The 25,870-nt window shown below is 52.1% G+C and overlaps 1 protein-coding gene across 4 annotated transcripts in view; it reads right to left on the bottom strand.

Annotated features, from left to right (window-relative positions):
* The window catches only part of EHMT1 (euchromatic histone lysine methyltransferase 1), a 78,665-nt gene that overhangs the window by 7,832 nt on the left and 44,963 nt on the right, over positions 1–25,870 (bottom strand). For all 4 annotated transcript variants that reach the window (XM_032398798.1, XM_032398800.1, XM_032398799.1 and 1 more), the window contains 10 exons: positions 20,405–20,527; positions 13,992–14,093; positions 12,262–12,366; positions 6,231–6,385; positions 5,152–5,319; positions 4,823–4,967; positions 4,097–4,174; positions 3,021–3,136; positions 1,781–1,867; positions 1,240–1,318 (listed from right to left, as the gene is read on the bottom strand). In XM_032398798.1, the coding sequence (XP_032254689.1) occupies positions 1,240–1,318; positions 1,781–1,867; positions 3,021–3,136; positions 4,097–4,174; positions 4,823–4,967; positions 5,152–5,319; positions 6,231–6,385; positions 12,262–12,366; positions 13,992–14,093; positions 20,405–20,527 (1,158 nt within the window). The remainder of the gene's footprint in view (positions 1–1,239; positions 1,319–1,780; positions 1,868–3,020; positions 3,137–4,096; positions 4,175–4,822; positions 4,968–5,151; positions 5,320–6,230; positions 6,386–12,261; positions 12,367–13,991; positions 14,094–20,404; positions 20,528–25,870) is intronic.

Below are 25,870 nucleotides of genomic sequence, written 5' to 3'. Positions count from 1 at the left end.
AGACCCCAAGGTAAGAGGACGTAAGGTTAGGATGGTTAACATGGCGTCAGCAGACAGGACAGAGGGGAGCCCCGGGCACACAAGGACACCTGCATTACGACAAATCCATGCTGCGGGGCAGTGGGAAAGAGGACGATCTTCTCAACAAATGGTCCTGAGTCACACAGAGTCATCAACGTGGGGAAAAAGCTGGACCCTGCAGCAAAACGCCTACACGTGGAGGCCGAGTGTAACTTCTGCAGACGCCCCACATGCGTCTCTGTATGGTCTTGGCTGTAAAAAGCCTGGCTTCACTTGGGACGTTACCAACACCCACAGTATGGAGGAAGAGGCAGAGAAATTGGACTACAATAAAAATAAGAACTTCCGTTCATTGAAACATCACCAGGAACTCAACAAGCCACAGAGGGAATACATCTGCGAGACTCAAATGTCACAGAAGAGCAGTTACCCCAGAACCTGTAAAGGACAGCCACAGACCATGAAAGGCAAACAGCTCCAGAGACACGGAAGGAGTGAAGACCAGGCAGGCGGTCCAGAGAAACCCGGGGGCAGGGGCGCAGCAGGACCTGAGCACTGCGACCACCCAGGACACAGCTTTCTCCCCCCCGGAACGTGGTTTCTGAGAGCCGACTGCAGGGGCAGGGCTGGGGGATGGGGGGCACGGCAGCAAGGGCAGCTACTCTGGGCTCCGGCGGCTGTGGTTAGACGAGAGCCCTGGGTCCCCACTTCCACCTTGACCGTGCTCGCAGACGTTCTTAACCAGGCAAGTCATGAACTAAGAGCAGCGCGGGCACCAAGGTAGGGTGAGGATGGCGTGAGGCAGCTTCCAAACGTCCCCGGAAACCCGGGTCCTGGGGTGAAGACCAGGGCCCACCCACTGTCCCCACAACCAGGAGGGCGGCTGGGACACACAAGGCTCCCGTTTGTTCGTCACCGGGCACACGCGGCCCCTCTGACGGCCGTGGGCTCTAACCCCGGATGAGCAGCTGGGGTTCAGAGGGCTGGCAGGATGCATCCGGGCTTCACGTCCTCAAACGAGGCAGGCTCCTCGCGGCACGAGCCCTGGGACCTCCCGGGTAAGTGGCCCGACTGCAAGCGCCCTGCGAGCCCTGAGCACACAAGCACGCCGGTGTGGCCGGCGAGGACACTGGGCCGTTGTGGGTGAGCCTCCTTACCGCTCCCACGCCGCACGGCCGCAACCAGCTCTCTACGCCCCAACCCCTCCAAACGCGTTACCTTGTTGTCAAGATCAAAGAGGTAAGAGTCTTCTTCCCGAACGTCAGCTTCCGAGTCAGAGATGAGCTCCCCGACATACCTGCGGGAGGCAGGGCGCAGGTGAGAACAGCAGACGGCAGGACCCTCACCCCTGACCACAGGGCAGCCATGGCAGAGCCCACACACACACACCCCCACCCACAAGCTGGCCAAACGTTCTGGAGAATATGCCTGTGACTGAGCTGGGATTTAACTTCAGGTCCCAGAAGATGACGACACAGAAACCCCTTCTCTGACCAGGGATCCAGAATGACACTCCCTGAAAACCACTGAATGGTACCATCTTAAAGGAGCCACGACCTGGTGAGAGGCTAAGTGCAGGTGGAAAGCCAGGGAAGCGGGCGGATGGGTGGAGACAACATGAACTTGGTTTTCAGGGGCACCCACGAGTCCCAGGCATGGACAGGGCCCTGGCAGCCCCTCACCCTACACTGCTGTGCTGTCCCCAAAATGGCAGGGGTAGCCAGCAGCCCTGGGGTGACCCCGGCACGCACTCACTTACTCGCAGACGAAGGTGCCCAGGGGGATATCCTGCAGGGACCGCACGCCCCAGCCCATGTTCTGTGTCCGGTAGAGCTGCAGCCTTGCCCTGGAAAACAGGCCAAGTTCCCCGATGCCCAGCTCACGTCCGGATCACGCCGCCAACCATGGCAGCAAACAGAGCGCAAGGTACTGCCTTCCTACTGCGAGCGCGCTTCCCGTGCAATGAGGCCCACGGCCCATCCTCGGGGAGCGGGAGACTGCCTTGGAATTTGGTCCGACTGCCTGTGTCTTCATCTGTAACACGGGGACAGGTCTGGCCGAGCCCCCGGGTGGCAATGAAGAGCAGAAGGGGCTGACACTCTGCTGGCCCCTCAGAGAGGTTGGGGAGCTCTCCCCAGCTCAGAGCCATGGGGACCCACCTGCCCCTCTGTGTGTCCAGGGGCCCTGGGGGAGACGGACACGTCTGTCCTCCCCCCAGAGAATGTCCTGCCAACAGGGAGACAGGGACATGTGGGCTGGTCAGAGGCACTCTGTGACCGCTGATACTGAGAAACCCTTCGATACCGTGAAACTAGACTGATGTTGTGCGTGAATTTCCCCCCACAACTCAGACGGCCAAAAGAGGTCTTCTAATTCTCAAGCATGTGCACAAGAGGAAAAGTTCATGGCCAGGGGACGCTGGAGGAAGGGGTCTGAGCCCAGCCAGTGAAAGGGGTGCTGGCCAGACCTCACCAGACCAAGCACCCCAAGTGACTTAAGAACAAGGCGTCTACACGGTCTGAAGCATTTTATACCAGAGCACATTCACACTGTTATTGCAGAGACACTCAGAGAACACAGAATATTTCAGAAATGGTTTGAGTATTAAAACAGTTGCCGTGCACGTGTTAACTCGAAGGCAGAGGCAATGCTCGTGAAGAGCCCGTGTCCTGGCCTTTGCCTCCCTGGGCCATGGACAGCCCAGCCCCTTGGCCTCACCGACATCCCAGCTGCTCAGAAGCAGGACTTGTGTTATTTACACGAGCTTGTAACACCACCAGGGGACAAGGGGCTCAAACAAGAGAGCGTCTCTACTGCAAACACGCCCGTGCGCTGCAACACATCCCACCCTTGTCCGTATGAAATACATGCAAATACAGCGAACTTCCCAACAAACCCGAGATCATTTTCAAACTTTGAAAGCAGAGACCCCTGGCATCACCCTGCACTGAAGGGCATAGAACGCTACCCTCAGGCAGGGGCTGGCAGCCCGTGCTCACCTGAGGCCGTTCTGCACGACGCGGTTCCGGCAGCTTCTCCAGCAGGAACAGGCGTGGTTGCACTCGAAGATCAAGGGCGGCTCCGCCATGTTGAACTCCGGCAGCAGCCGGCCGTCCTGGGGACAGACGTGCAGTCAGGACCGAGCATGGCTCACCATTCACGCTAAATAAACTGACACCAACACAGTTTCACTAACTAAAACGGGTACAAAAACGATGGTTTCCGGTCAAACTTCACGCTGGGGGCACCAGTGTCCCGTTACCCATTCGTGCTCTGGACAGGAAGCATCAAACCAGGAGCATACACAGGTTTACGGATCCGTATGCCCTGGTCGCCCTCCCTCCTTCTCCCTGGAACTCTCCCAGCCTCGCCAACGCCACCGGCCCACAGGCCTCTCCACTTCCTTCAAGGGGTCAGTGCCCCCGGACCACTGCCCACGCTCACCGCCACGCTGCACTCTCGGCCTTGCAGCCTGCAGGCCCACAACTCTGGCAGCGACCCGGCCACCTGCTTGCCCGTCCTACACCCAGACACGGCAAAGCCATTGGGCGACAAACCAGGGCCTCGCGGCTGAGCCTCAAGTCCCCGTGGCTTCAGAGGCTGCTCTGAACAGTGAGAACTTCCCTCAAAGTGCTCGCTCCCCCCCGACCTTCAGCACAGCAGTGCTTCACAGAGAGCACACAGCACTGGAGTGAGGGCCGCAGCCTCTGGCTCGACAGCCACAAACACCCCCCGTGCCAAGCCCCTCTGCTCCCAAGGTGACTCTGGAGACAACCGTCCGCTGTGGTCTTGTCCCTACCCCAGAGCACCCTGGCTCCTGCCCCCACTGACAACCTCTGAACTCCCAACACCAAGGGCATTTAAGCTTCTTCTCTTGGACACGGGCTTCCAGAGCCGCCCCCTTGTCTCCCCAGCTGTCCCAGGCTGGGCCCACAGACAGCCACGCCCAGGCGGCCACAGAGGCTGGCTCCGACCGGTCTGCATTTCCACACCCGCTCACCTGCAGCCCTCCTTCCCAAGGCTGGCGGGCACCAAGGCTGGCTCACCGCCCCAGCACGCCCCGGCACAGGCTCACCTTGTCGTACCAGCAGCGCATACTGAGCTGGCCACACATGCAGTTGCTGGAAGAACAGTCATCGATGCACACGCAGTACTGCAGGGAGACAGCTCGTCAGGTGGGGGGGGCCGATCTCAGCCGCGCCTCACGACTCTGACACGTGCTCTCAGAAAGCCAGGCCCGCGTGGAAGAGAGGTGACCGGTTCAGACGTCTGCATTCTCAAGGACACCAAGGGGCAAGCAGCCCCTGAGGAAGAGGGCATGCGGGCGGGAGAGGACACCCAGCCACTAAGACATAGAGAGATTGCACGAGGGGCTCTGGACGAAGAGCCCAAAGAAAGGGGAGGAGGCAGGGGGGGTCAGCGACGTGGGGCCGAGAGGAAGGGTTGGTGAAAGAAATCCCGAGGCCGGCACTTGAGGCCAGCCGCTCCACGGGAAGGGCAAGGCCCAGGGCCACAGCCCTGCCCTGAGGGCACACGTCCAACTTCAACGCAAGAGGAGCTCAGAGGCTGGGACACTCGAGGCAAAGCACAGGCTCCTCTCACTTGCGTGGCCCCCAAACCACCACTCACCGGGGGACGCTAGGCACTGCTCTGGGGGCTGGGGACCCAACACGGGATGCAGGATCCACTTTCAGGAAGGATCCTTATCTGCCTTTCAACTCTTTAGTGGAAGGCGATCACCGTGAGGGAAACGCCTGTGGACCCAGGCCCCAGAGGCCCACCGCACCCTGCCATCACTGACCTGCAAATGGGTGATGTTTCTGTCAATGTTCATGGGAGACGTCACGCAGTTCTGAGAAACATACTTGTAGTTGCTGGGGCACGGCTCGCTGTCCACAGCGTTGACACACGGGATGGGGATTCGCTCATAGCCTCGAGCAATGTCTCTGCCACGGGAAAGGGGGGACATTACCTTTCGCCGTGACAAATGACACCCCAACGGGGCAGCCGCCGAGCCCTGGGCCAGGCACTTTGGACTCAGGCCAGGGGATGCCTCAGCTTGGACGGAAGCTTTTGTTTCAAACTCTTCAGCCCCCTCTGTCACCCTCTGCCTCAGAACGGTCTTCTCACCTGCTCACCGTCTTCTCCATAGGGACAGGCCTGTCGGGGGCTGCGTCTCGCAGCGCCCGGCTCATCTGCAGCGCATCCCACACCTGGGAGTTGAGGCTTGCACATTGCAGGGGCGTCTCTCCCTCCTTGTTTTTCAAGGTGACATCTGAATCCCGAGAAAGAAAGAGGCTAAAAGGAAAAATGTAAGCCAACAAAACATTCAGACCTTAATTTAAAAGACAGATTTATGACTTTAGAAGGTAAAAATAAAGGGAACACATCATTCATCTTGATATTAACCCTGCTGACCAAGTGCTTCTAGAAAGATCTGCCCTGACTCACCAGGAATACACTACATTACTCCTTTCCCACATTTACGGTCAAAAGTCACCTCAGTTTTCTGGTCAGGAAGCGTGTGTAAAGAACTAGGGATGGTATTTGAGGGTTTTTGGCTTTTCCATTCAAAGGCATGCTCAAAGATGAACAGGGCCAGCATGAGGCGGGTAAACCACGCTGTGTACACGGTCAGCGCCCTGCAGGCGAGTCAGAACCGGACAGAGAGCGGCAGCACAGTGGTCCTGTGAACTGCCCCTCCACAGCCCCACCCAGGAGCCGCACACCACAACCCGCTCAGCTGAGCTGCCGCCAAGGTCCCGGTCTGAATGGGCCTGTGTCCCACAGTAGGGCATACCCTCATTTCCAGGTGAGAGGGGGGGACCTGAGGTTGTGCAACTGGGCAGGACTGGGTCCTGAGCTTCCACTGAGAGCACAGCGAGGACAACTCCCCAGGACCCCAACTGCACCCACCCACATGTGTGTGACACAGGAACGGGCTCTGAGTGGCAAGTGGTGAGCACTAACATCTTCATCCCTCCTGAGCGGGGCCTGCCCCCTCCCCCTTGATGGGAGGCGCTGGGTGAGACTCATCTAAGCATCTGGGGAGTTTTCACAATGATCCTCCCTGAACCAGAAATAGCCATGCTGACCTCACAGGTGGAATGGGAGACTCGCACCTCCACCTGCTTGGGGAATGAGCTTCCCTTGGGGGACCTGGGGCACCCGGGAGCCTTGCAGGGACTGCGTGCAGTGGGACCACTCACAGGACACAGGCGTAGCGGTCCTCCCTGGCAGCAATGTGCAGAGGCGAGTCTCCGTGGACGTTCACGGCATGGAGGTCACACCTGGCAGCCAGGAGGATCTCGGCTATGTCCACACAGCCCGAGAACGCAGCCCAGTGCAGGCAGATGTTCTCCTCCTGCGCGGAGAGACGGCGCGGCGCACCAAAAGGAGAGCAAAGACCTGGCTGAGTGCTGGGGGCGCTTCCTCTCTTGTTTTGTTTTCATTATAAAAGTAATGTAATTTCAGTACTGAATATTTTAAAAATAGAATAAAAAATCATCTGGAATTAGACCAATCTAAACACAACACATTAGTAACATAACACTCGGGAGTACTCTGCTTTATCTACTTTTTAAAATCATATTTACTTTGGAACAGAAGTACAATTGCAGGACAGGACAATCCGTGTAAGATTTGACAAAGATAAAAGGTAAGCAAATTTGACTGCATTAAAATTTTACTTCATAAAACCTCTGTAAAACAAAACCTTTAAATCAAAGATCAGAAAAAACCATTTGTGCTGTAAATAAGCTATACGTGACTTACAATAATCAGTTTATTAGATTGCTACACTGTAATTCTGAAAACAAATGCACAGAACGTATAAAAATTTAAAACTTGTGTTAAAGATGAGGAATACACACATAAACAGGGCAACGTGCAGCCTTGCCAGGTGGGAAACAGCCTAAATTAGAACGGTGACGCAACAGCTAACCTACCGCACTGGGGACAAACGAGAAGGCCACTCTGGCCCCTCCCAGGCTGACTGCCCTGTGCCCACTGCAGGTGGCGCCCCTACGGCACGGACCACTGTGCAGGCCGAGCCCACGGTCGTGACCTACTCAGCCCTTCCTCTACCGAACCTCTGGTTTGTTCCTGTCTTCCTCTAGAATACAAGGCAGTGAATGTTTCAGTCCTTTTCTTTTTCTGACTTGGTCTCAGGGCTTAACCCCTCAGAGGCGGCTTAAACACTGACTGCCCTCCTGGCAGAGTGGGTGCACCACTCAGGGGCCCCACCCCTCAAGAACCCCCAGTATCTCACAGGAGCCAAAGTCAAGCCTGGCTGTCCACTCGGCACCACCGCAGGGGTCTTGGCAGGACCGAGGCAGAGCCCCCCACTGTGCATGCCCCCACTCCACCCCATGTCAGCCCCCGCGGGACTGATGTGCCAGCTACATGACTCTGCCTGCCTCGTTCCTGCCCCCCTCCCACCAGGGAACCCCCTGTAACGCTCCGGTGCTCGCAGATAATCTGCCTCCCAGTCCCACACTCTGAGAGCATCCGATGCTTCCAGCTCAATGAACTAGAGGAAAGAGAGAAGTCAAACTGTGTGGTCCTCTCTGTTAGCAAACAGCAGCTAGCCCCAAGCACAGGCTTCACCGCAGACTCCTCTGGCAGCCTTAGTGTTTTCTGAAAAGCCTGGATTTGCCTGGGGCTTCCTTTCCTGGACGTTGTTCCGAGACGCCTTCTACCCCTCTCATCTTTCCATTGTCCAAACATTTGCAAGCTCCAGAACAAAATGTGGTTTCCTTAGGGGCCTCTTTTCTCATTCCTTCACCAGAAGGATTATGATTTTATAACCGGAATTACAGGCTGAGACTGTCCCCGTCCACCCAGGCTTCTCTTAGCACAGGAACGTGCAGTCCCAGACCAGCTGAGGTCTGCCTGCTCTATTACGAGAGGCCTGACCCACACATCTGAAGTGGCAGACGGCACTTTGGTTCCGGCAGAGACCGGGCCAGAGGGACCATCTGGATTTACCTCCCTGCCTGAAAGAACCAAATAGTCAAAACGTGTGAAATAATGGTTTCCAGGACACTGGACATCAGGCGATGGAGTACTGTAGGCCTGAGAGCAGAAACAAACAAGGGGGCCTGGGCCCGCCTGCTCACTGTTCTGAGATCCAGGCCTCGGAGCAGGGAGGGCACCAGGAGAAGCCCCGAGACAGGAATTGAGAGCCAGTGGCCGAGGCAGCAGAATGTGGAGCTGGGAAAGAGGCCGCTGGAGATCTGGACATTCCCACCTTGGACCTCCGGGAGGACACACCCCAAAGCCGAGGCACAGAGGTCTCAGCGCTAGTGCCCACACAAGAGATGACCAGCACTAGGCTGAGGCCTGCTGGAACCCATGTAACAAACCTAGGAAGCAACACCCAAAGCAGACTATTTCCAAGTAACTTTGCTGCACCCAGAACAAGGCTCAAGACCTTTCCAGGAATACAGAAATTCACAGCAAGGTAAAATTCGCAATGTCTGGCACGCAACCTAAGGTTACAAACAAAACTTTTAAAGCTGACAAGTACAATGTCTAACAGAAACACACTGAATGAGATTAACAGCATAATAGGTTGTAAAGAAAAGATTACTGAGCTTGAAAACAGCAAAATTTCAATAAAACCAGCAAAACAGCTTTAAAACCAGATAAACTGCGATCCACACTGAAAAAATAATTGAGGAAAATGAAAAGAGCATCAGTGAGCTGGGAACAACTTCAAGCCACATAATCACAGAACAGGGACCCTTGCAAAGCAGGGGGCAGGCAGGAAGAGCTCTGGAAGGGATGAGGACCTCGCTGACACAAGCTTCATAAACCTTCCGGACCTCAGACTTGCAACACACACAAGTAACACGAGGCGCATCATAATCAACTGCTAAAATCTAGTGACAAAGAGAAAATCCTAAAAGCAGCCAAAAGAACGCAGATGCACTCTATCTGGAAATAAGCACAAGGTGCCACCGAGAATTCCCCATGGGAAACTCCTCGGTGAGGACGCAGAGAGGCTGTGTGCACAAAGTACTGAAAGAAGCTATCGACCAAAGTCCACGCCCAGCGAAACGTCTCCCAAAGTGAAGCCAAGATACAGAGTCTGCAGGCAGGAAAAGCTGCACGCACTTGTCACGGGCAGACCGGCACCCCAGGACACGATCAATGAAGTCAGACATGTAGAGGAGAAATGACACTGGAATGAAGGACCTAGGTAGCAAAGGAAGTGGCATCAGCAGCACTGATCCCTGAGACTTTCGTCACCACAGTGTTTCCAAAAGATCACCGACTGTTGAAACGAAGTAACAACCTACTGCGGTGCTGGTACAGTGTCTGAGAGCGACAGCACGAGGTCCGGGAGAAACGGGACAGCCCTCTGTGTATGTAACACAGCATTTTCTCTTAATTGAGAAAGCATGGCGCTGGCGTAAGGACAGACACGTGTGGGCCAACGGCACGGAAGACAGAGCCCAGGGACGGAGCCACACGCATGTGGACAAAGGGGCAAAGCCAAGTCTATGGAGAAGGGAGATGGTGCTGGGACAGCTGGACATCCTAATGCAAAACAAACTACTGTAAGAAAACACGGAAGAAAGTCTTTGGGATCTTGGGTCAGGCGATGATTTCTTAAAGAGAACACCAAACATATGATCCATAAATAGAAAATAATTAATAAACTAAGCTTTATCAAAATTTTTTTTTTTAAAGATTTTTTTTATTTATTTATTTGACAGAGAGAGACACAGCGAGAGAGGGAACACAAGCAGGGGGAGTGGGAGAGGGAGAAGCAGGCTTCCCGCGAAGCAGAGAGCCCGATGTGGGGCTCGATCCCAGGACGCTGGGATCATGACCTGAGCCGAAGGCAGACGCTTAACGACTGAGCCACCCAGGCGCCCCAAGCTTTATCAAAATTAAAAAGCATCTGCCTATCAAAAAACAGTTGCTAGGGTTTGGAAAACATCTGATATAGAGCACTTGTATGCAGAATACACAGCAACTCTTAAAACTGCAAAATAAGAAAATAAACGATCCAATAAAAAATGAGCAAAAGATCTGAAAGGACCCCCCCCCCCCCCCCCCCCCCGAGGACACAGACTAACCTAAGTGCTGGGGAGGACAGCCTCTCAGGCACAGTCACTCTGGAAGCTGGGCAGCTCCTTCAACAGGTGACCCAGGTTTTATGGGAGAGAAATGATAGCAGGGGCCCACACAGACACGTGCGTGCACGTCCACAGCAGCTCTATGTGTGACAGCCAGAGCCCAGAAAACCCCCATGTCCGCGACCAGGTGAAGGACACCTGAGCTGACCTGTCCGCACAATGCAACGCTGACCCCCAGGCTGATGTTGCCTGAGCAACGATCACACTGCACGGATCCGCCTACGGAAAGCCGAACTCACAAACTCGGTGACAGAAAGTGGAGCAGACGGTGGCTGGCTATGAAGCGGCAGGAGGAAACTTCTGGGAGTGTCGTGCACTGTCCTGACTATAGTGACGGTTTCTCATCCAACTGGACACCCTAAATGGTGCACCATTTACACATCAATAAAACTGTTAGGGTGAAATAACAGCGCTGCTTTGTCACATGAACAACAAACACGCAGTTTAGTCCATCCTCCTGCCTCCCGAGGACCACCACCAGCACCGGCGCTGACACCTACTGGGCCCTGTGAGGCCGTCTGCTGCCCTGCACCCACACGCTCTTGATACCCTGCCCAGCGAGGACACACAGCTGCAGCTGCTCCAAGCACCCCATGCTTGAAGGGGGCTGCTCACGATGTGCCACAAAGCGTCCACGGGGCAGATTCTGACTGCCCTCTGCTGCAGCCATGCTGGACCTCATCACACCCCTTCCCGCTACCCTCATCCAAACTGCCCTGCGCCTCCCAGCCCCCAGGTCCTGCAGGCAGCGCCACTGTACTGACCCCAGCTCTGAGGACATTCACAGAAACACCCCACGGCTGAGCCACGTGCTGCAGGCCCAGATGCTGGCCTCTGTGCTGAGGTTCCTGGTTTCAGGGCAGGGCAGGACCTGCTCACAGACGTGGGGAAGGGTCCCAATGCCGAGCAGCCACGATGAGTGACCAGGTGGTGCTCACTGCTCCCATCCCTTCTTTAAGCGGGGATCTGGAGAGCCCTGTCCCGCTCAGGGCTCAGAACCAAGACACCACCTGGCTCCCTACCTTGGGCACTCGGGCTCCACGCTGACGCGCACCCTACTGAATGGTGTGCTTGCTTAGAGAAATCATGTCTTACTGTTAACTGCTTTCTTATTTCATTATCAATATAATGAGCCTGTGCTACATTTTCCATTTATGGCTTTTGGTGACTCTCTGTAACAGCCGACACAGCTCTGCAGGGCACTGTGTCTGTCCGCCCTGGGACCCCTGTCCCTCTGGATTGTTCCCGAGCGGGTACCCAAAGAACTTTCCAGAAATGCCCTTTTAAATTAACTAGAGGGGCGCCTGGGTGGTTCAGTCAGTCAAGCGTCTACCTTCGGCTCAGGTCATGATCCCAGGGTCCTGGGATGGAGCCCCACATCGGGCTCCCTGCTCAGCAGGAAGGCTGCTTCTCCCTCTGTGTCCCCGCTCGCTCGTGATCTCTGTCACTATCTCGGTCTCTCTCTCAAATAAATAAATCTTTAAAAAAATATTAAAATATATAAATTAACTAGAATCACCTGCTGTCTGATATACGGGCTGGAGCATTACTCCCAGAACGACTGGCAAGTTTTCTGACCTTGGCCCCAGAACCCTGTTTTCTGAAAACAAGTATGCCCCACAAAACTAGCCATCAACACAAGCACCTTAGCTCTCATGACCTGAGCACACGGTGGCTCCCTTTCTCTCCTTCCTAGACAGCAGCACAGTACAAATTAGTGCTCCCATGCTGCCGGCCCAGGTGTGGGGTGTGCCCTGGGCTCCGTGGTCCTGATCATAGACACGGGAGTCAGTGACACAGTCACAGTCCGGGTTCGCCTCTAAAAAGGCAGGTACTATCCACAGGGCCGGTCTCAGGAACCTCTGCCCCTCAATCTACACCCAGCAATTGGCCAACACACAAAACAATCCCAGGAAACCACAGTGGGTCCAGGGGCCACTGAAAACCCGCGAAAAAAGGGCACAGCCATAGTCAGGCTTCCAAGAACAAGAACGTTCAGCTGCCAGCTCTGTAACCCTGGTCCCTCTGTCCTCCTCCAGGACCCGCGACCCTGAGGGGTGCTCAGCACCAGCGACAGCCAGAGACTCACGTTATCCCGGATGTTGATGTCGGAACCCTTGGACAGCAGCAGCTTCACGAGCTCCACATGCTTATACTCAGTGGCCCAAATCATGGGCGTCCAGCCGCCGTCATCCTAATTTAAAAAAAAAAAAACACAACACAACACATACACACAAGAAAAAAACAACAACAAAATCCATTACAGCTCTACAGACAAGTAATAGGAAGCACAATCTCACCCAGGATCTGTAAGACAACTCCACGAGACAGGAGCCAGTCCCAGTCCCCATTTTGTGCATGAGGACACCTAGGCTCGGGGTGTAGCCCCAGGGTCTCAGTGAGTACAGGACGGAGCCAGAACCTCTGCTCTGAGGGGGACGGATGGATCTGCCAGGAGACCTCGCCCCTGGGCAGCCTGATGGGCAGTCACCGCCAGGACAACACTCAGCACACCTGAGTGCACCTGCTTGGACCACGTAAGGACCAAGAAATGCTGACCAGACCGTCCCTCCCAGACCAGCAGTCCGGCTGGTGGGTAGCCAGACCCCAAGCATGAAGCAGGGGCAGCTGCTAACAACTACAGACAGACAGATATCCCAGCCCAGAGACTGATGGAGGCTGTGCCCAGTTCCCACTTCTTCCTGAAGGATAGGAAGCAGAAAGCCTGCCCCAGCCGACCCCACGTTAGGATCCGTCATGGTTCTGACGAGTTGGCTTTCTACCATCCACAAACCTAGGCCTCTCTCCTTACTCAGTGGTGGTGGGTAGTTTTATTTAAAACAGAAAAAGGCAACTCTTCAGGAAATGAGTATCACGTTAACCAACTCACGGTCTGGTGGCAGAAAGCTCAACCCTCCGTAACACCTCCCCAACAGCTTCCTGTACCCGCCCCTCAGCTGCCACATCTCTCTGGGAGACAGTGTAGTCAGGCCATCCCTGTAGGCTGGCTGTGCGCACCACCTGGGCCCTGGGGGCACAGCAGGGACAAGCACGCCTCAGGGAGCAGAGCGGAGCCGAGCCGAGCCCAGGGGAAGAAACATACAAAACCGAACCAAGTGGGAGACAGAAAATGAAACACGGGAGGGGTCCAGCCCATGGACCCTGTGAGAGCAAGAGGTGGGCCAGGCGGCACAAGGCAGGGAGCTGTATTTCTGGGCCACCGGGGAGGGTCTCTGTCAGGGTGGCCTGTAGAGTGCTGGGTTGGAGGCAATGGCTGGATGAAAAGATGGGGCAGAGCCTGTGAGCCAAGACAGCCTTTCCAGGGCCCAGAGTCACATGGGAGGGGAGGGGTCTGGGTCTCAGCGAGTGGGAGGGAAGCGTGCTCACTTGCTCTCCCGAGTCACCTACTAGATGCACATGGGACCTCCTCGTGCCAGGGCCTACATGCCACACAAAGACCCTGCCTTGGAACCCTGACAGCCACTGGGAGGGAAGATGGGGTACCACAGGAGGGAGGGCACCTGGCACACAGGTCAGGGACCCCACTCAGGTGGTGACACGTGCCCCGAGGCCAGGAGGCTGGGGCAGCCCAGGCAGGCGCCGTGGGAGAAGTCTCCGGCCAGGCAGCAGGGTAGAGGCCGTCACAGGTGTGGGCTTTTAGAGGGGCCAGTGTTCAGCCAGGGTGGGTGAGGCCAGGCCTTCCAAGGCCTTGCAAGGGGGCTGCGGAGAATGGGCTGGGGCCAGGACTGCTACAAAGGAGAACGGGGTCACTGACCAGCCAGCCAGGTGACTGTCCGTAAGCGCAGGGTGTGGCTTTACCTGACAGTTGACGTCCATCTGTCCATTTGAAAGCAGATACTGAACTACATCATAGTGACCCTTCTTGGCAGCGAGGTGCAGACAGGTGGAGCCCTCTGCATCCTGCAACACAATTTCCACAGAAATCACATGACCTACAGCACGACCCTGAGCACATGACCACGTGAGCGTTCGCTCCCCACGCGAGGGAGGTTCCTTCGAGAAGGAGAAGGAACCCAGGCAGAGAAAGGCGGAGTTATTTTCAGAGGTCCTACAACTGGGGTCCAAGCCCCGTCCGCCGGGCTCCAGACCAAGCTCCTGACACCAACGGGGCCTCAGGTGGCAAGGAGTCTTCCAGTTGTAAGACACACCTGCACACACATCATGTCAACCGCCTATCCCTTCCTTTCTCCCACGGTCCAGACAGGCCGAGCGGGCCCCGGGCTTCTCAACGGGGCCAGGTGCTGTGCCCTGTCCCTCCGTTCCAACGTGGCGCCCAGGACTATGCCAGGCGCCTGCAGCACTCCTCACGTGACAGGAGGGCCACCTGTACCCATCGGGACCTCTACAAGACAATGGTGGCCGTTGCACATTTTTAGACTAGTGCTAATAATTCCGTAATCGTTATCCATACGCCACAGAATTAAAAACAATAAATGGCAGAGAAGAGCAGGGGCCCAGAGCGGGGGCACGCTTGCCCTGCAGTCTGACGCACATCAGGGCGGCTGCCTGCCTGAGTTTGCCTCCTCCTGAGGCGCATCTCCCCGTTAGCTTTCAGCTCTACTTCCTCAAGCAAGCTAAATCTATCCCACTGACTGAAGGACCTCAAAACAAAACAAAAGCCACCCTCCACTGTGGAAGTCAGACCCAGAAAGCTCAGGAGAGACTTGGGGGTCCTGGGAGGGCTAGGGGACCATGTGTGCCCCGGTTCACAGGGCCAGGCTCAGTGCCCACCTGAGAGCCTGCATCCTGCACAGATGGACTCTTCCTGGGCATGCGCCTCAGGGACCTGTGCGGACACACTTCCACCATTTTCTCCTTACAGGGTCTCTCTTACAGGTCCCCCTGCTCCTGTCTGTACTGACCATGTTTCCTCAGTCCCTCTTTCTCCCTCCTTCTGACCCTCTAAGCAGTAAACCGAGACTTTCATACACACACCGTTAAAACAGATTTCTTACCAAGCCTGAAGTTAGTAACCCGCTTTACTCAAGAAAACCCACACACTCAAACCCCATATTATTGGTGTTTAAATTTTTAATTGTATGATAAATACAAAAATGTATGATTGTTGGTGTAAAGGCTGGGCTTATTTTCAAGTGTTCTCAGTTGAATGACTTTGCACTGAGTATCGCAAAACCTTTCCCTGTTCACACATCCCAGAGCTGAACAGGGGCATCTCCTCCTGAGGGCGGGGGCCCGCCATCCGGCGGCAGCAACACGGGCCATGCTATGGCTCCTCTGAGCAGTCCAACCTTTGAGCGCCACCAAATCCAATGGCTACACGACGGTGTCTCAGGGTGGTTTTCAAAAGGCTGAGCACCTTCCCTGTGTTTGCTGGTTCCTCAGATTTCCCCTTCCAGGGACTGCCCGTTCATTCTTTGCCCATTTTTCTTTTGAGCTCTTTTGTTTGTAGGACTTCCTTATTTTTTGGATATTAATCCTTTGCCAGTATATTGCAATATCTTCTGGCAGCGTGTAGCCTGCCTTTTGTGAACTTTGTGACATTTTGTTGACCAGAATTTCTTAATTCCAATGAACTCGACTTTACCAATCACTTTTGCACTTTTCTGTGTTTTCCTGAAGAAATCTCTCCCTATGCTGGAATCACAAAGATAATCTTCCCTCTCTAAAAGTTTACTATTGCACGATACGTGTTCTCCATCCTTTCTGCTTCCATCTGTTTGTCCATTCAACGCGAGCACCTGCGGAAGCACACAACTGTCTGTGGTGAGCTCAGTCCTCACAGGTGCTGTCCCTATGGACATGGGGTGGGGGGTGGGGGCTGGGGCTCCTCGTCCCCTCGGCTTCTATCCTCTTTTCCTGCCTGTGGTTCTACAAATACTGCTTACTGCTCCACTTCACTTCCTCCACTAGACTTAAACTGTCCTTAAAGCTGTATTTCTTTTAAATTATTTTCTTTGTACTTCCTCTGGGGGCAATGATATTCCCCTAATCAGTCTACTTGGATTGATGTTTACCGCCTCCCACAGCAGAAATAAGACAGCCTGACAACAGTAGGATTTCATTCGTGGCTCCTGCCCCGTGCTGTTGGTGACACGTTTTACTTCTAAATTGGTATGAACTCCACCCTGTAAAAATATTTCGGCTTTAAACAGCCTTTTGTCTTTTAGGAAATTTAAAGAAAACAATGGTCTTTCACAGGTGCTATTCCTGGGCAGACTCTCAGGCAGAGTTTCCACCCCTGTTCGGGCAAATATATCAATAAACCCTACCACCTTTTGTTCACTTGAAAGTGTTTTATTCCACAATTATTTTGGGGGGGACACTTTTACTGGATGCAGCCTTCTGGGTTGACAATTTTTTTGAGTTTTCTTTCCCCATTGTTTCAGATGAGAAGTTGGTGATTTTTTTATAATGCTGTTTGCCTACATGTCATGTGTCATTCTTTGGCTGGTTCTAAGATTTTCTTTGTTTTCAGTTTTCAACAGTGTGTATTCTTTGTATTTATCTAGTTTGGGGTTGGCTTAGTTTCTTGGATCTACAGATTGTTATCTTACCAAATCTGGGAAGCTTATGAGCACTTTTTTTTCCAATATTTTTTTTCTATCAGATTCTTTCTCCCCTGTTTCTGGGAACTCCAATTACACATCAGTTGGAAACTGTCCTAAAAGCTGTTTTTCAGACTGAGTAATTTCAATGAGCGGTCTTCAGTTGCAGTGACCATTTTCTTCTACTGCACCCTATCTACAGCTAAGCTCATCCATGAGCCGTCCGTCCGCTTCGACGTCTGCTCCCCTCAAACCACTGGAAGTTCTCCGGTCCTTTGTCTGCAGGTTCCAGGTGCTTCTGTGAAGCCCTGCACGCTAACCTCTTGCCTCTGCAGTGGTGCTCAGCTTGGGCACAGGCTCCCGTAGCGAGGCTGGGTATCCGTGCCTTGGCAGAGAATGGGGTAAATGTGTGGGACTCATCCACCCGTCATAATGGAGATTAATAATAGTTATCTATGGACATTTATAAAACAATTAAAGGTTTCCAGATTATAATAAACACCAAAAATAAAGCAAAAGACTAAAGCTTAAAAAAGTATTCATACCACATATAAATAACTATATACCAAAAAGCGTTCACTTTAAGACAAGCTAAATAAAATAGTAAAAAAGCAAATAAATAACCATTTTTGCATATCAAACTCTTAATATTTTTTAAAAGGTTTTTTTTTTTAAAGATTTTATTTATTTGACACGGGGGGGGGGTATAAGCAGGGGGAGTGGGAGAGGGAGAAGCAGACTCCCCGCTGAGCAGAGAGCCCAACATGGGACTCAATCCCAGGACCCCGAGATCGTGACCTGAGCCGAAGGCAGACGCTTCACCGACTGAGCCACCCAGGCGCCCCTGTTAATATTTCTTTAAAAACTTATCATAGTCGCCACTGGTAAGAGCAGATGGAAGTGAGTGCTCAGACACTCTTGGTGTACTTCAGGAAGAGATATAAAAACCCTCAGTATTTCAATCTAACAATTCCACACCCAGAAATATGTCCTAAAGAAATCAAATGTGCATAAACTTAGCTAAAAAAATGTTAACTGGAGCAGTGTGTATAATGATAACTGAAAACAGGGGTGCCAGAGTGGCTCAGTCAGTTAAGCGTCCAACTCTCGGTTTCGGCTCAGGTCATATCTCAGGGTCGTGGGATCAAGCCCCACGTTGGGTTCTGCATTCAGCAGGGAGTCTGCTTGAAAGATTCTCTCCCTCTGCCCCTCCCCCTGCCCACATGCTCACACTCTCCCTCTGAAAATAAATAAATAAATCTTTAAAAAATTGAAAACAAAAATATTAAGCAATAAGCAAATTTGACTAAAAGTGATACCACTGCATCATGAAATACAATGCAGCCACCTCAAATAATGTTATAAAACAATGTTTAATAGAAAAACAGTGATAATTTGATGAAAAAAAGGAAGTTGAAAATTACTATTAACAGTATAAGTTTTTGGGAAGATGTGTATTAATGTGAAAAACTACAAGATAATTTTTATATTTTTACTGTAATTTATATATACATACGTACATAACGTAAGATTTGCCATTGTGGCCATTTTCAAGGGTACAATTTGGTGGCAGTGATCCCATTCACACTGCCGTGGGGCCCTCACCACCCACCCTAACCGGAAGCACGGTGCCCACTAAGCAGGGATGCCCACCGCGCCCCAGCCCCCATAACCTTTATTTAACCCACTTGCAGTCTCTCAATCTGACGACTTGGGAGTCCTCACACGAGTGGACCCTACAGGATGCGTCCTTCTGGGACAGGCTTGTCTCACTCAGCACCTCCCTGTGCTGGGTCTTCCTTCTCGTTTAAGGCTGAGTGATGCCCCATAATGTGCACAGGCCATTTTTTGCTAATCTGTCCTTCTGTGGGTAGACACTTGGGCTGTTTCCACCTTCCTGCTTTGTGGACAAGGCTGCTGAGAACATGGGAGTGTAAATACCCATTCATGCCCCTACCTTCAGTTTCTTTGGGTAAATACCCGGGATTGGAATTGCTGGATCACATGGTAGTTCTATGTTTAACTTTTTGAGGAACCACCAAACTGTTTTCCACAGAAGCTGCATCATTTCACATTCCCACCAGCAATGCATGAGGGTTCCAATTTCTCTACATCCTTGTTAGCACTTACTTTCCATTTTGAGATAACTGTTGCCCCAAGGGTAGGTGACATCTCACTGGGGTTTTGATTTGCATTTCCCTGATGACTGGTGATACTGAGCATCTTTTCATGTGCTAATTGGCCATTTACAGATCTTCTCTGGAGAAATGTCTATTCAAAGTCTTTGCCCACTTTTGAATTGGGTTGGATTTGTGTTACTGAGCGGTAGGAGTTCTTTATATATTCTGGATAGGAATCCCCCATCAGGATTTATGACTATTTCTGCCATTCCGTGGGTTGTCTCTTCACACTCTTAGTGTCCTCTGACACATTAAAGTTTTTATTTTTGATTAAGTTTACCTATTTTATTATCTGTGCTATTGGTGTTATATCCAAGACATCATTGTCAGACCCAATGAATGTCATGAAGATTTTACTCTATCTTTTCTTCTAAGAGATTTATGTTTTTATCTGTTACGTTTAGGTCTTTGATCCATTTTGAGTAAATATCTAAATACGGTGTAAAGGAAGGGCCCAACTGCATTCTTTGACATGTGGAGATCCCATTTTCCCGGCACCATTTGTTAAAAAGACTGCCCTTTCCTCCCACTGAATGATCTTGGCACCCTGCCGAGAACTGTTTTATATCGCTGAGGGTCCGTTTCTGGGCCCTTCTCTCCCAGGGTCTGTACGTCTGTCTTCATGTCAGCACCGCGCTGTGTTGATTGCTGTAGCTTTGTAGTAGGTTTGGAAGTCAGGAAGCGTGAGGCCTCCAGCTCTGTTCTTCTGCAAGACTGTTTTGCTGTTCAGGGTCCCTGAGATCCGTATGAATTTCAGGATTGGTTTTTCTCTATCTGTAAAAAATGGCATTGGGATTTTGACAGGGATCGCACTGACTCTGTGGTTCGCCCCGGGTGTCCAGGCGCTTCAACAATGTTCAGTCTTCCAACCCACGCACACGGGACGCGTTTCCACATACTTACGTCTTCTTTCATCTCTTTCAGCAATGTTTTGTGGTTTTCCGTGTACAAGTCTTTTGTCCCCTTGGTTAAGTTTATTCCTTACACTTTACTCTTCTTGATGCTATTATAAATGGAATTCTTAATTTCCTTTTTGGATAGTTCATCTCAAGTGTACAGAGATACAACTGATGCTTCTGTATTTTGTATCTTACAACTTTTCTGCATGTATTTATTAGTTCTAGATTTTTTTGTGTGGATTCTTTAGGATTTTCTACATATAAAATCATACCATTTATGAACAGAGCTCATTTTACTTCTTTCCCAATTTGGATGCTTTTTTTGGGGGGGTGGCTAATTGCTCCAAGTGGAAGTCAGAAGAGGGAAAGTGTCCAAAATGAAGGAAGCTAGAGACCTCTGCATGGCAAACTCCTTATTCGCGGCTTTGTCTATTGTGAGGCACAGGAGATCCAGTGTTCACTAGTATTTTCTCAAATAAACTGGTAACCAAGCAAGGTGAACTAATAACTACTTCCAGACAAATAGGTGGATGTTAGACGGCTACCAATTCCTAAAGACGTTCCAACAAGCAACTGGCCCCTGCTCATCTTTCTAAAACATTTCTACACACAACAGGAATGCGTACCTTAGGATCCACGAGGGCCCCGGCCTTGATGAGGTACTTCACGGCATCTAAATGGTTATTTTCTGCTGCTTCCATCAGTGGGGTTCTCTGGTCTTCTGAGCAGGTGTCAATATTCGCGCCCGCCTAGTGAAACCGGACAGTTCAGGTGCGTAGAGAGCTCCCACTGCAGCCCCCACCTGGCATTCAGACACTTCAGACACTTGCGAGCTGAAAGATCTCACGAGCTATGCTAGTATTGTTTCTAATGACTGTAACTGAGTCTTCAGAACTGAAATCTAAGACATGATTGTTCTACTAGCGTCAAACCTTCAGTTCAAGAAGAGCATTTTCTTGACAGAGAATGTTTACAGCACATTAGTGACAGTACTTTTAGAAATGAGAAGTGATAACCTTCTAAAGCAGGAAAAGGAGGGGGCACCTGGGTGGCTCAGTCAGTTAAGCGTCTGCCTTCCGCTCAGAGTCCCGCATCGGGCTCCTTGCTCAGTGGCGAGTCTGCTTCTCCCTCCACCCCTCCCCCCATTTGTGTGTGCACGCTCTCTCAAAAATAAATAAAATCTTTTAAAAATAAAATAAAATAAAGCAGGCAAAGAGGGATGTGGAGGGGGCTGCTCAGCAAGGCTGGGCCAGAAGGCGGGCAGTGACCTGGCCTACAGTGACCACGGGGACATCCTGACTCAGTGACCTCTTTCTCTGGCTGTTTTAATGCTTCCCAAAATAAACAGAATAAAAGCTGATTCCCAATATTATGTATTTTGAAGCAATTTCTAATTCTTCCAATAGACTATGTACTTGGAAAACTAATGGTCTAGCAAGTATGCTTAGATAAACTTCAGTCTGTTTGAAACTTAAGAAGGTCCAACTTTGAAACATGTTGTGTGCTAAAAGCAAACTGGATGTCTCACAATTAAAACCCTTTCCCCATGGGGGTAAAACTGCCCAATTTCTTTTTTTTTTTTTAATTTTTTTTTTTTTAAAGATTTTATTTATTTATTTGAGAGAGAGAATGAGATAGAGAGAGAGAGCATGAGAGGGGGGAGGGTCAGAGAGAGAAGCAGACTCCCTGCCGAGCAGGGAGCCCGATGTGGGACTCGATCCCGGGACTCCAGGATCATGACCTGAGCCAAAGGCAGTCGCTTAACCAACTGAGCCACCCAGGCACCCAAAACTGCCCAATTTCTTAAACTAATGTACCAAAAGCTAGTATTTAGTTTATAAAATAAGTATTTATCAGGAAAAGGCTAAGAATAGTATTGTTTTTACTGTTTGTAGTTAAAAACAAAAGGAACAAAATGAGTTAAAAGATTTTTAAATTGATCCAGAGTAGTACACAGGGAAACCAGGGGACTGAGGTGGTTCGGGGAATCCTGAACGTCTTCTGGCAAATTTCAGAGGGCAGGATGGGGCTGGGGACCACAGGCAGAGCTGAAGACCAGGCACTAACAGAAGGTCAGGGGTCAGAGAACCAGGCCCCTGACCTTCACTTAGAGCAGGGTCAGACCAGGCCCTGAGGACCCACGAGCGATTCCCAGTGTGCCCATCCGAAATCAGGGGCAACAAGTGACAGAGGCCCTCATAGGGACACACAGACACACACCAGAACTGACACCACAAACGTTGGCCCAGAAGAAAGTGATCGTCACCAGGAAAAGGTAGGGAAGACTGAGAGACAAAGCCAAAGAATCCCTGAGAACCTTGAGCCGGGGGAGAAGACAGAGGAGAGCAAGTCAAACCAGGAGGTCCCCACGTGACTGATGGGATTCCCACCAGAGAGAATGGTGAGAACAGGAAAGTGGGTCTTAAGGGAAAAGTCCCAGTTCGTCCAGCAGGATGGACTTAGTACAGACTCCAGGACAGACACACCATAGCCCAAGTGCTGGACACCAGGCAGGCCCCAACCCCCACACGTTCCCCAAAACCTCCCTGTGTGACCGTGCAGAGTGTGCAAGACCCCGTGTGGGTGTGCAAGGTGCGTGCATGCACCGCGTGAGGTGTATGCAGGCCACGGCAGGTCCTCGAGCTCAGAGGTCAGTGCAACAGGTGTGGCTCTGTCCCTCTCCTCTGGGCTCTGTGACTAACAGAACATACACCTTTCTCTGTTAGGAAACACCTCACAGGCTCCCGACAGACGGCAACCACAGACACAGCAGAACACTCACGCAAGGAGGACAAGGCAACGGGGCACCCTAGAGTTGGGGAGCAGAGGGAGGTGACCTGCATCTGGACCCAGGGCAGCTGTCATGAATGACCAGTGGCAGGGATGCTCAGACCGCGGACGTCCCCAGGGCTGGCCAAAGGCCGGCATGAACTGCTGGAGCTGGATGTGCTGCATCTGCATCTGAGACCAGCAGAGCACCCTGACCACACAGCCCCTGAGCATGGGGAACGCCGCTCAGTGCCTAAGGAGTACATACTTCCTTCCGTTTAATTTTGTCATTTAAATCCAAATGGCCACATGTGGCAGCGGGCCAGGGCCCAAACGAAACAAGAGCTGTTTCCAGTGAGGCCTCAGGATGGAAGTTAAACAGGATGGAAAGATCTCAAAACTGCTCTTCACAGGCGCTTCTGGCTGTGAGGGAACGTTCCTCAAACCCCGAGAGCACAGGAACCCAGAAGAGTGTGGGCTAGCAACCCCAGTCAGCAGCTTCAGTGCCGCTCTGGGGCTGGGGAGAGGGTGCAGAGCCAGAGCCTGCCTAGTGGACGGTGTGGGGTGAGAGACACCCCACCAAAGCTGAACCTCCTAGAAACAACACCCTTGGATTCAGGGAAAACTAGAAAAACCCACCCCACCTCTTTCCTGGGGAATCTCAGGAAAGCAGCTCAGGTTCTAAAAGTAGAAAAATACTCATAATCACAGGCTCCCAAGCTCAGGGAGTGAGCAGCCTGGGCCATCGACATCAGGTCAGCACAGAGGGTCACAGAGAACACTAGAAAGGGCTGGTTTCCCCAGTAAGTCACATTTTATTTTGCAACAGTTTAAGACACAGAGAAGCTGCAGAACGGCAAGAGCTCCTGAGCTCTCGGCTTTCCCAGGACGGTGCCTCACACGAGGGCAGGAGGGGCAGGACCAGACCAGAGCACAGGCACACTGCCCCCCCACCCCCGTGCTCACAGGCACGAGTAGGGTTTCTGCTCTTGGACTGAAAAGAAGACACACTAGAATTCCTACTGCGTGACTCAATGAGCATAAAGCGGGGAGGCAGACACAGGTAAGCCACATGGTGATCAAACCAGAGAGATGCAGAGACCGAGGCTGTGAGAGCCTGGAGAGCCATCCCCTCCAGGGGGCATGGGCAGGGCTGTGTCCTGACCTGGGCTGAGGTGGGTGCCCTTCACGATTATTTATTAACAGGACGTTTACATGTTAAGAACTTTTCTGTATGCATCTTAGACACACACACACTTTAACGGTAAAAAAAAAAAAAGGCCAAAGAGAAAACAAGCCCTTTCAAAGCTAACTTCCCAAAAGAAAGCACAGAAGCTGGAAGACAGTGGAATCATTCCTTAAACAAAGTGAAAGAAAACAACCAGCAACGTCTCCCAAGAAGCCCCCACACTGGCCGCTGAGATGAGGAGAAGCCTGGGCAGCCCCTCACCCAACACAGCCCACAGGACCATCAGGGTGACCCTGCCCCACCTCCTGCCTCACCCCTGTCCTGCAACAGTCCCACACAGCACTGGGCCTCCAGTCCACCCTCGCAAAAGCACAAAGCACGTCCATGCCCTCCTCGCAACGGGGATGAGACAGCGGTCCCCCTGGAGTGCTGACCCCCAGCCCTCTCCCTCTCAAAGCACTAGCACCCGTGGTCACTGCTTCGATGACCATGCCCGCTGCCCTTGACTTCTCTCCAATGAGCTCATTCTCCGTCAGATCAGCCACCCACCACAGTCACCGCCAAGAACCATCCCCTGCAGGACCACTCTGAGCAGCCCTCTCGGCTGCCCCCGAGTCCTGCCAGGCTTCTCCTTGAACTCGCACCCGAGGCCTCCATGGGCCTCCCCACCAAAATGGCTCAAGCTCACCAATCCAGTGCAAGGCCTTCTCCCCCCAACTTGGCATCTGCAGCTCCCTCATCTTGCCTGTCTAAAGACGGAGGACATGACACCTGCAAACCAGATCACAGAGTGACCTCTGGAGGCAAGAAAGAAGAGTCTACAGCCTCCACGTGAGTAAAGAGAAAGGAAATGAGGTGATTGAAGCAAATATCAACCCAAAAGAAGGCAACAAAGGAGATTAAAAAAACATATCTGTTTGAAAGGACTAAGAATCAAAACAACAAAATAAAACATCAGAAATATATTTAAATGACAGAAATTACAGTAAATATTATCTAGACTAAAAATTCCTATTAAAATACCACGGTTATCAGACTGAGCTTTTAAAAAATCTAGCAACATGCTACTTAACAAGATACATCCAAATCAGAGGCTCTTTGGCACGAGAGGGAGTTAGAAATCTACACTAACAGGTGTGTCTACTGTAAAAGAGATGCACGCACACGTCGACACGATTGCAAACTGCTCCGCCCACAGCTGCTGCTTCCATCAGCACCGGTCAGAACAAGAAAGCACTCCAGGTGAGTGGGGACACACCAGAAGCTGTGGCGTCAAGACAGAAGACACACACGCGAGGCTGAGGGAGGGGAGCAGCCCCGGCACTCTGGCCGTCGGCACTCTAGCTCCCACAGAGGCGCAAGCAGGAGACAGCCCACATGTGCCCCTCTCCAGCCAGCAGTGTCTGCGGGGTACCCGAAAGGGAGAAGGCAGGGACCCCCCACCAGCATTTTAGTACTTCAGATGTGAACAAACAGGAATCATCAGGCATCTGAGGAAAACCTTTAAAAAAGAAAGACCAAAACGAAGAGAGCAGCATAAAACTTCAAAATTACTGTAATACCTTCAAAGGAACAAGGGAAGAGCAGAGGTACAAAAAAGGAACTCTCGGGGAGCAAGCAAGGACTCTGGACCTCAAGATGTGACTGCACAGATTAAAATTCCCCAGAGGAGCTGGAGGGTGAGGTCAAGAACACTGCCCAGCAAGTGGAACGGGAAATGAAGAGCAGGTGCACAGCAGGAAGCGAAGACCAGAGATGAGTCCATAAGGCCTAACATGAACGGGGGCTCCAGAGGGCAGACGGGAAGGTGGCATCCAGAAACCCCAGAACAAGGGACAGGAATGTCTACACTGAAAGGACACACCAAATGCCCCAAAGGAGTCAAAAGACCACTGCACCGCAGTGGGATTTCAGACCAGTGGACTGAAGGAAATTTCCTGAAGCATTGGAGATAAAGGATCAGACTGAAAACGTGGTCTCCAGCAGACAGGGGACCCAACACAGGGCCAGGGTCAGGGAAGGGGTGGCCCAGAGAAAGAGGACATGGGAGCAAGCAACAGGGCTTCCAGGTGACACGGAGACAAGAGGCGGTCTGTTCGGAGGGTTAGGGATGAATCAGCAGGAGGCCAAGAGA

This window comes from Phoca vitulina, unplaced genomic scaffold (assembly GCF_004348235.1).
Source record: "Phoca vitulina isolate PV1807 unplaced genomic scaffold, GSC_HSeal_1.0 scaffold121, whole genome shotgun sequence".
NCBI classification, from domain to species: Eukaryota; Metazoa; Chordata; class Mammalia; order Carnivora; family Phocidae; genus Phoca; species Phoca vitulina.
This window is presented reverse-complemented; position numbering and strand designations above follow the sequence as displayed.